Source organism: Macrobrachium rosenbergii, chromosome 1 (genome assembly GCF_040412425.1).
Source record: "Macrobrachium rosenbergii isolate ZJJX-2024 chromosome 1, ASM4041242v1, whole genome shotgun sequence".
Lineage (NCBI taxonomy): Eukaryota > Metazoa > Arthropoda > Malacostraca > Decapoda > Palaemonidae > Macrobrachium > Macrobrachium rosenbergii.
The window spans coordinates 54,092,709-54,104,357 of NC_089741.1; the positions used below are offsets into that span (position 1 = coordinate 54,092,709).

The following is an 11,649-nucleotide window of genomic DNA, read 5'->3' on the forward strand; positions in this document are numbered from 1 at the left end:
TCTTTCATGGACACGTGAATTTATATAAGAGTATATATGTATGTATATATATATATATATAATATATATATATATATATATATATATATATACACATACATACATACATACATATATATATAGTGTGTGTATACTATATATGTATATTTATATATATATATATATATATATATATATATATATATATATATATATACATATATATATATATACACACACACACACAACAGAGAGAGAGAGATATCCTTAAATTCCTATAAAATCTAGCCCATTAGAAACCAATGGGTTAAATAGCATATTGGCTTCATTCTTCCACGAAGATTCTTTATGTAACATTCTTGACGAATGCTAATTAGGGAATTAAAGGAAATAGTTCCATCCCACGAACAAAAATGGATGAAGCGAGAAGTTTCAAGATGATACGGAATTGAATAAGGGTCAAATAAGACTAATAGATTTTAGAAATTTAGACTTGGCTGGACTACTGTCCCAGGCCAGAGTTATCTTTACTGTGTCGTTGGTGATTGTGTGTGTGTGTGTAGGGGAGGGGGAGGGGACCAGCCCTGCATCCCACACCACTAATTGAAAATTGCAGTATGATTCTCGTAACGACCACTGAAGTTTTCGTCAATATTAGATTTCAATATTACTGGGCATTTAGTTATTTGCTGTAAAAACAGCCGTCGGTCAAGAAATCTTAAAGCTGAAGATGAAACCTTTTCAGCATTCAAGTCATATATCAGTGTGTATCATATTGATCATATTTTGCTGAGTAACTTTTTATTTTCATATGTGTGTGTCTTATCGATTAACAAAGTTTTGCAAAACGTATTTTAATATTTACAAGCGTTAGGTTATCGGTAATTTTATTTGTATATAGAGTTTTATATATACATTTTATACATATACATATAAATATATATATGTATATATATATATATGTAATTCAATTACGTTTAAATGTACTCTTGATACTTGAAGACTCAAGTGATGCAATTATATTATTACGATACGATATGATCAAGTCATAATTTTTCGAATAATTAAATGTGGTAGAATTTGTCCGTAGACATTTTCAAACTAACTTTCCTTCTCTCTCTCTTCTCTCTCTCTCTCTCTCTCTCTCTCTCTCTTTGACATCTCTCTCATTTGATCATTCATTATCAGATATGAAAAGTTTCTTTTACATCTCGAAGCCCTTATAACACCATTACGATCTGCAACAAGATATTACGGCTGGAAGAATCAGTCGATAAATAGCACCAGATTTATTGTTTGTATTATGAAGGCCATAGTGAGACAGATAGAGCTACGTTGGAGATAATGTCGACCGCAGCGGTTCGTAGCCTAATGGCTTAAGTGATATATTGAAAGATTTATGGCGCCGTTTCTGATATTGATGTTGTGAAATAGCAGGAGTAGAGTCTGGCACTGGGGAAATGGTAATTTTGTTATCGACCGTTTTGTGCTGACAAAAGTTTGTTTTGAAATTTGTATATACTTATATATATATATATATAGATAGATAGACAGGTAGATAGATAGATAGATAGATAGATAGATAGATAGATAGATAGATAGATAGATAGATTTGCACACATATATGTATATATATATAGATAGATAGATATAGATGTACACACACGCACATATAGATAGATAGATAGATAGATAGATACACAGATATGCACACACATATATGTATATATATAGATAGATATAGATGTACACACACGCACATATATATATATATACATATATATATATATATATGTGTATATATATATACGCGCATATATATATATATGTATTTATATAAATATATATACACATACAGCCATACATTTGTATATACGTATGTATGTAGTGTATCGTGTATACACATTTTATTTATACGTATTTAGCAAGTCAGGTGTATTTCTCCGCGCTGGCAGCGATCTATAGCAGATACAAAACTACCAGGAACACAATTCACTGCTCCGGCCAAGAGAGTCACAGTGGATTGAAGAAATTTTTGCAAAACTTTCTGTCTTTCTTAGGAATCGAACAGTGAACTCCACGTTCATTAGACGAGCATCCTAACCACTAGACTATATACCCTTGCTAATACCGCGTGGCTCTTGCCTGTTCTAGTGAAGACGAGATATAAATACATCGTCATACGAAATTGAGAATAATACAGAAGCTTAATTAGATTAGATAGTAAGAGAGGAAAATAAGCTCGGCGTTATGTAAATTTTCATTTTCCCCCAATTTATTTCGTGATAATTATCAACGCTTAAAGGGTTAGGAATAATCCCCTATCATTATGTTCTCTCTATATTTTCCGTTAATTAACAGTACAAAGACTGTGGGGCAGTCCATTGTTTGTACTAATTAGGCCATGATGAGAAGGGTATTTAATGTGTGTGTGTGTGTATTATGATGTAATTTTCCCGAAATCCCGTTTCTGGAGGAACAAACCCCCAATTATTTTTATTGGTGGAGGTCCCTAAACAGACCCCATCCATGAAGGATAAACGACGCATACCATTGGTGAAATTGCTCTTAATGAAATTAATTACGCGCTTGGCAGAAATTAAACCTCCTTGGCGAAGGGAAAAAAAAAGGCTAATCCCTTCATGGGATTGTTATAACCCTTCCTGACAGACCCCGTGTCTTAGATCTTGATCAACGGTTGGGATGATGGTAATCTTGGCAAACAGTTATGAATGTTACCCGCCCGCAGCCCCGAGATACGCAGACCCATTTCTTGATGGGAGTTCCTTAATACGTAAATGAATCAGGATCGCCGTCTTTGCTAAAGCATGCGAGAATGGATTTCGCCTCTCTCTCTCTCTCTCTCTCTCTCTCTCTCTCTCTCTCTCTCTCTCCTAGTCTTGGTATTTCAGCTTCTTGATCGTCAATCATTGTCTACTGGGTCTTCCTCTTTTGCTTCAATAGCGTACACTTAATCAACCATCTTCCCCATTCGTTCTCCCACCCCCCCAACCTCTTCCCACCTTCCCTCCCACCCCATTCCATCCTGAATTTCCATCCCCATCCCTATTCATCCTCACCTTTGTCCGTATCGTCCGTACCCCCATTACCCACCCATTACTCCCATTTAGTTCCAGATTCCATTAGGATTTCGATTTCAAGCTGTTCTGTGTAATGGCGTTAACAACGTTTCGTTTTCATTAACTGAAGCTAAGCCAATCACCGCGAAAGATAAGCTGCCGTTGGCGCCGAACCAATCACCTGCGAACGGCGAGAGGCGTTTCAAAAAACGATCACAAAGCGCACCGGATTATTTCATGTTCGAGAGGCTCTGCCCTTTTTTTTTTTTTTTTTTTTTTTGTGACGTCGGATTATCCTGATGATTGAATCTCACCTGATGTTTCAGACCATTTTTTTTTTCCATTTTATGCTTTTCTCATTTTCGATTGGTAGAAGTCTTGCGAATAGGCGATCGGCAAAGCGCATATGATTGGCTAATTTTTAAAGCCTTTTCTTTTCCTTTTTTTTATTTTTAAACGTTGATTGAATTTCGCCGTTGTTATTTTAGAACTCTGGTTAACGCGTTTCCAGTTTCCGATCGATCGAAGTTTTGAAAAGATTCAAATGATAACAGCGTCATGTTGTTTTGAGAGAATTACTCTGTGCGTGCTTTTAATAATTTATGACACGTGTTATCTTCGAGTTCATTTTTTGTTTTTCTGATTTGCGATCACCGAATGATTTACAGTGAACAGTTCTCAAAGCAACCTTGATTACTTTATTTTTTGAGTTTTGATTTTTTTTTTTCGTTCTGGATTGCTTTGTTCAGTCATCTGATCTTTCCGTTTTTATAGTTATGCGTTTCTAATTTCCACAACCTAGAAATTGCAATCCACTTTCCCCACGATTTTTCAACCACAATTTAGCGATTTTTGTGTTAGGAAACCTATCAATTGAATATAATGAAGCTTCCCAATTTGTTTTTATTTATGCTGTTCTAATATTTAATTGGTCAACAATAAAGTATCGCCAAAAGAACAGACAAATCTATGATATCTTTATTTTTTTTTAATCTTGTATATTGTATCACACTTGACAGTTTGTTCAACTCTCCAGGTGCTTTTATTTTTCGATCGGTAGTCACACGACAGAGTACAGATTTATTACAGTAAACGTTGTGTAATGCATAGTTGCAAAATGTAATCCGCTTAGGAGAAAAATATCATTTTATATTTCCACTGCAGTGGTTCTCTTCTGATTTTATTTCCTCTTGTATTCTCTGTATTTTATATTTTTTTCGCCTGTCATCGTCATTAAGACAGGGAAAAAGAAAATTTTAGTTTTATTTCTTTTTCAACCGTTCTTGTAATACAAACTTAACGTTAATTGGCTTGATTACTTATCCAGTTGAATATCTGTAGATGCTTAAAAGAGGGTGTTTGCTTTCTCAGTTTTATAGAAACAGATCTTAGCCACAGTGATTTTTATTGATCTACTTATTTCCTCTCTTTCTTGTGTCTTTGAGCTCTGCATAAAAGAAAAATGTTAGCTAGACTCCCATTACATCGTATGTCATTTTTCACTGTGATTGTTTTGATGAGGCCTTTCATTTTATTTTGCAGTTTGTTTGGATAGCAACTCTGTGAGAGTGTTTAACAATGACCCAGGTAGATTATCGTGCTTTCCAGTACATACAAATGAATTTGTTTCAGTTACCCACATTAATGTTAGATTCATTCGTTGTTAGTATGACGTCCATTGAAAACCTCTGACAAGAAGTAGACATGATTATGTTGGTTCCCCATTTTTCGCATTAATTACCTCCGCGAGGAAGATTTTGCATTTGGCTCTTTCTTGTGTTTTTGTTTGTTTGTTAGCTAGGTTGTTTTCCTGTGTTTTTGTTTGTTTGTTAGCTAGGTTGTTTTCAAGTTAGTTGAATATTCACTGGGATTGATAATAAGAGATTAGATTTTGGAATGTATGTGTTGGGGAGTAGGGACCTTCAAGGGAGCAAATTCCTCAGTTTTGTTTCAAATGTTCCGGGATCATGAAATCGAAACCTTATTCCGCTTTCCCAGCTCTGAACCTTGGCCTAAATTGTATAGTCCATTCCATTCCTGTTCCCATTTAAACTAGGTTTTGGTAAAATAATTCAGCAATAACTTAGGTAAAGAAGGTCTGCGTCCCTTTATTGATTAAGATTTCTGTTGGATCCCAACAACTAATTGTTTCTGGTTAGTAAAATGAGAAAGCTGCTCACAGGGATTTGGCCTTGGCAAAAGTATGCGCTCTGCAAATGCATTTCTTACTTGTTTAGACTGGCTCTCTCTCTCTCTCTCTCTCTCTCTCTCTCTCTCTCTCTCTCTCTCTCTCTCTCGCTTTGTGATCACAAGAATTTGACGTTTGGTAGTTATGCACTCCGAGCGGGATATCCTACTTGCTGAGACTGAATTTGACTCCTGCATATTCTCTCTCTCTCTCTATTTCTCTATTTGTGTTCACAGGGATTTGACGTTGGCAGTTGTATGAGCTCTGCAAATGCATTTCTTACTTGTTGAGACTGAATTTGACCGCATATTCCCAGAACTCTCTCTCTCTCTCTCAGCTTTAATTAACCTTATCGACCCCCTCGGCCCACGTCCGAAAACGCTACTCTCGTTAGAAGACAAAAATCGAACGGTGCCGAGCAAGTTCGTCCGGTTGGGAATCGCCGAGCGGAGGCCATCCCGAAAATTACCCGAGACAATTAAGTGTACATGTCTGATAGATAGGGAATAACGACCCTCGCATGACCCTAATAACAGGTGTGCCGTCAATTATACCTGCCCCTCCCCCGTCTTCTTTGTACTGCTGCCGTCACCTCTGGGTATTGACCTGTTGACTTTGACTCACGTGGGATTAGGGAAAGCGCCATGCCTTTTTGCCCGCGATCGTTAAGCAAACAGAAAATGTAGTAATCACTGTAGTATTATTATTATTATTATTATTATTATTATTATTATTATTATTAAACAACTAGCACACTTTCGTATTGGACGTTAATAGGTCAAGCGAGCATCTGGAGAATGAACTAGCAGAGAAAAAATAATAAAGTAAAACAAAAAAATAAATGTATGCTTATATGAGGTTGCTGAAAAGTAAAAAAATAGAAGGACTATTTGATGAAGTTCACTACAGTGTTGCAGTGCTTTTGAAAATGACCACATGGGAAGCTTGTTCTTGTTGAAAAAGGACTGTTTAGAAACTTACAGATGAATATATTACAATTCTACATATTTATACAAATATATATATATATATATATATATATATATATATATATATATATATATATATATATATATATATATATATATATATATATATAGACTTAAAGAATCATTGAAAACAAAAGTAAGGAAATATGAAGAAGTGTGTATGAAAGAAGTCAGTGCCTCAAAGGCGATCGCCTACAACAAAAATTGTGATAGAGAGAAACTCTGACGAAAAACTATATATATATGTGTGTGTGCGCGCATGTGTGTAGAGGAATTTTTACTAAAGTTCACCGCAGTTAAATTAAGCTTTGTAATTGAAATCGGAGAGCTATGTAGTCAAGTTTATTACAGTTCAAGTTAGTGTTGTAGCCTTTGTGAGAACTGCGCATTAAAGTTTATTGCGGTTAAATCTGATGTTCAGATCATTTAAAAGTTTCAACTGAGAGTTCCTTGCAGGTGAATTCAGTGTTTTAAATAATTTGAGAAGAATGTGCGTAATAAATTCTGTCTGTATTTATTCATTACATCATCGGGAAATGAAAATTTTATGGACAATAAAACAGATTTAAACTCGGGAATTTATGGATTTCAGACGTCACGATGAATGTGAAAACGTTAAAGACACGTAAACTTAATTTTGAAGTGTGAAGTTTATGAACCATAAAACTCAGATTGAATTTCGTTACATGATAATTAATAACCAATTCCTTCGAGGGTAAATGCTTCGTATTGAACTCCAATAATGAATATCTTTTGGCGTAGAAAGAGTGCACCTTGATTAGTAAAATTTCCTGAACTCTTAAAAGTTCAGATCGATTATTGTAATCTTATGGTGAATTTTCTTTGATGAAAGGTGGTAGACCGACTACAGAGGTAACGAAAATTGGTCTGATTGGATTTTGACAAAAGTTAAGAAAACTAGTGACTTTTTACGATGTTGAACAGGCATTGAACACTAATTTTCAGGTTGTTGTGGGGGGGGGGGGGTACTATTAGTTCAGCTTTGTCATTAAATTGAATTGTGTACGTGATTAGACTTTGTAGTACAAACATACCAAGAATTCATACAGTTCATTTATGAGAGAGAGAGAGAGAGAGAGAGAGAGAGAGAGAGAGAGAATTTCCTTTTAGAGTCCTCTTGGGTTTATAGTCTGTTGTGTTGACTGTGTTCATAAGGGTTTTCAGCTGAAGATTTAAAGAAAGAAAAGAGAGAGAGAGAGAGAGAATTTTATAATTTTAGCATTAGGTTACAAAATATTAAAGTATTATTCGAACAATTTTACGATATTTCTACATGCCGCCTTTAGGTTACGTTGGTTTCACGTCCTTAGATATTAATATACGATTAGAATCCCACAATTTTTCTACTTAGAATCTAGGATATTTTTGCAGTGGAATCTTGAATCATTTTGAGGCAATGCAGTTTTTAACATCAGCTTTTATCTGGGGAGACTTATTGTACATGTAACTTAAGCTGAGACTGTTGCAAGAGCATCCATTTATCGTCGCATCCTTTTGCTCCAGCACCCGGGGCTTCAGACCCTCCGGACAGTAAAAATTTTCCGAACGGTTCTTCTCCCCCTTTCGTTCGTATTTTTGAAATATCCAAAAACGGCCATCCATTTTGGGGAAGGGGGCCTGTTGGGGTTGGGGGGGCGGAAGGAAGAGGGGGAGAGGGAAGACATTTTGAACAGACCCGCTCCGCGCGATTTAAAGTTACGGCAGCTATTGTATCTCTTACAAATTCACTTCTTACTCGGGGAAAAGCAAGTAAAGAAGAGGGAGTAATGCGTATTTGGGATCAGGACAAAGACTACTAACTCACAGGCTGTGCGCTGCTCCCCACCCCTGACCAGCTGGTACCCTCCACCCCTCCCCCCCATCCTCTCCCTTCCCTCTCCCTCCCTCCCTCCCAGTACTGATACGTTCAATACTATTTCATTTTCTGTTCCCAAAGACGTTCGCTGCATCCTGCCTTCGTTATCTATTGGACAGTGTGTTTTAAGTTGAGTCTTTCTTTTCACTTATTTATTGCATAAGATGCCAAGCCTAGCAAAATGACCATGGCGAACGTGGTTTGCTTGAAGAGAGAGAGAGAGAGAGAGAGAGAGAGAAAGGAATTTATGAACGAATTAAATCTTTTGTTCAGTGACCACAATTTCGTACCACTTTTTTTTTACTTTCTTTTATCATATTCCCTCAAAGAGCTCGGAATTTTTCTTTTTGTCTTTTTTCATATTCCATCAAAAGGTTCGGCATTGATTCTCTCTCTCTCTCTCTCTCTCTCTCTCTCTCTCTCTCTCTCTCTCTCTCTGTCATTAGGAAGTGAAATTTCTCACTCACATTCTTGGGGAATTATCAAATCTGGTCTCTTGATTCGTTAAGTCTTCTGAAGCTGTATGATATACTACCCCCTCTGGATTTGACTATTACGTTTTATCAGACTTTTTATTATCTTTATCTTTAGTCCACTTTAGCTAACGTATATATATAAGCACATATATGTGTGTGTGTGTGTGATTGACCCATATATTCTTGTTACTTAGTTTAGTCCAGATAATTTGCACAACGCAAATTACACTCTTCCTTAGGGCCAAAGTTTCCCGTGTTCCCACACCGGTATACGCACACTCACATACATACGAGCGTACGTACATGGTTACTAAACGAACACATACACACACACACACACCCATATTTATATCCCAAAAGCTGTTGGCAATATTTAGCACCAATGGACTGTAATCATTTAAAAATCAAAGTAAACTAAGCAATGCCCAAAACTCCTATAAAATTGTGCATGAAGAAATGCAGTGTTTTATATATATATATATATATATATATATATATATATATATATATATATATATGTGTGTGTGTGTGTGTGTGTGTATATGTATATATGTATGTATGTATGTATATATATATATATATATATATATATATATATATATATATATATATATATATATATATATATATATATATACATACATACATATATATACACATACACATATATCATAGGGTTCGTGTGCTTGCATTCTATTTCATATTTACTTAATCATTCTCTTTACATGTTTACTCACGCACATTTTATCCATTTCTTTCCAGGACGCTGAAACTGCAATCACCAACATGAACGGGCAATGGATTGGCTCCCGCAATATCCGAACCAACTGGGCAACCCGTAAGCCGCCCGCGCCTAAAAATAATGATGGTATGTACGACTTGTGTCATTTCATTAATATCCATATGTTCCGTCTTTTAAAACAAAAAAGGAAAAATGTATACGAAGTGTAGATCAATGATAACCGTCCTGCAGTCACTGCAATCGTTGTTGTTTTAAATTTTTGCAATGGAATGCGATGTTTTTGGTAGCCCAGAAATATGGCGGTTTTTAACCTAAGTTGGGAAAGCAATGATAATGGTATTTAGGATTTTTCAGACGCGTTAAAAAAACTGATATTATTGGATATCATTGTCATTTGTGCTTTCGTATTAACGATAAAACTTATGAAGACTTTTGAGCCTTTATGATAACATAAACTTTACGAAATCTCTTGATAGTCGTTAAATTCGTCTTAAAATAAAAAAAAAAAGGTAAAATTATTCCCATGGATCCCGATCGATTCACAATGATCATTATCATGATAGTACTATCATATTCCATTTAAAGTCCTAACCACCACCGATAGTGTAAGGGCCTTACGTTATTTATCATCCTCCACGTCATTACCTAGGCCAAAATCGTTACAGTTACGGAGTTTGTCATTTGTGATTTATCATGTTTGGTTTGGTGTGGAATCGCGGACCTGTAATGAAGTTTTCTTTCCGATAATTTATCATATGCAAATTTCAGTTAATATTTTTATTATGTAAGGGAGTTATCAGACTTAGTTATCCCTTTCTTGAAAACTTTCTCTCTTTTGGACTTATAGATATTTAAAAAGTTTTTTATAGTGTGCAGTTTCTATCTATGTTTATATAAATAATATATACAGTACAGTATGGTTCAAAAGTGATGCATGTAGCAGAACTTAGTACCACAAAGAATTGGATGGTATAGCCCAACATTTATATGTCGGGCGTATTTTAATTATAAAGACAGATAACTTTATGGCTGCTTGTATTTTATCGAGTTAACAGAAAATTTAAGAGATTGTAACGGGACAGGTTTTGAAGCTAACTGGAGATCACAAACTCGATTGTCAGTCGGTTTTGATGTACCTTTCAAGAGGCACGTACTGAATGGGGAACTTCCCCCTTTCCTCCGTATTTCCTGAATCATTTAACCTGCCTTATTTTGAAGTGATGAGTCGGTTATCACTGAAGGGGCGAATTCTCTCAACCCGAATTTTGTGCAGATTTGCAAGTCTTAATCTTAATGTCATTAAAAATGAAAACCAAAAAGTAGCCGATATTGGGCAAGTCTTAGTCCTTGTTCTATAAAAAAATTATTTTAAAAAATTATTAATAAAATCACCTTGACCGATAAAGTGAATGCGAGCAGTTCCCTTTTCACAAATTATCCATGTATTCGCCCCGACGGTCGTATCCATTGATTCGTTTCAAATTGTGGGACTTCAAAGCCGCACCGGCAGTCCTTCATAATGTCGCTTTGCCGTGAATCGCCCCGGTGAATGTTTTACCTAGATTGGAACCATTAGGTTCCAGAATGAAACCCAAAAGCATGAAATGGAATACTTGAGTGACGTGACTGACTGCTTGTGCGTGTGTACCGAGTCTGGTATGCATCGTATGCATGCCCGCTGGCTTACTGGAGGAGAACAACAGCGAAAGGGGAGAGAGAGAGAGAGAGAGAGAGAGAGAGAGAGAGAGAGAGAGAGAGAGAGAGAGAGAGAGAGAGCGACGGCTTATATTCCCTTTTTAAGGAGGTTGATTCAAGTTTGAATTGCTCATAATAAAAGGGCCGATGACTATAAAACTATTTGATCTTCGCTCCCAATATTTCTTTATAGGAAACAAATACCGCTGTTCCTTCGGAGCTTTTGGTAAGCATTAAAAGAACAGATTTATGCACTCCAGTGTCAAAATATCGTTGCGTTTAAGGGTAATTACCTGACGCGAAGGGATTAAGAGTTTTTTCTTCAGGAAAATGTAAAGTATTCGATTAGAGGATTTTCATAAATATTGGGTAATCCGCAACTTGTTTAGTTGGCATCACGTAAGGATGTTTACGATATTAAGTGTATGTTACAAGTACTCTCTCTCTCTCTCTCTCTCTCTCTCTCTCTCTCTCTCTCTCTCTCTTTCTCCTAGTGTATTTTATAATTTTTGCAGTTTTGACACAATTATTAAGGTATTAAATCCCTTTGAAGGCGTAAGGTGACACTGAGGAAAAATCTATTATGAAAGAACTAATTAGAGCCTGATCTCTTACAAGGGGTCT

At 35.9% G+C, this 11,649-nt stretch overlaps 1 protein-coding gene across 5 annotated transcripts in view; it reads left to right on the top strand.

Annotated features, from left to right (window-relative positions):
• The window catches only part of LOC136837231 (cytotoxic granule associated RNA binding protein TIA1), a 661,273-nt gene that overhangs the window by 592,274 nt on the left and 57,350 nt on the right, over positions 1–11,649 (top strand). For all 5 annotated transcript variants that reach the window (XM_067102097.1, XM_067101991.1, XM_067102035.1 and 2 more), the window contains one exon: positions 9,351–9,456. In XM_067102097.1, the coding sequence (XP_066958198.1) occupies positions 9,351–9,456 (106 nt within the window). The remainder of the gene's footprint in view (positions 1–9,350; positions 9,457–11,649) is intronic.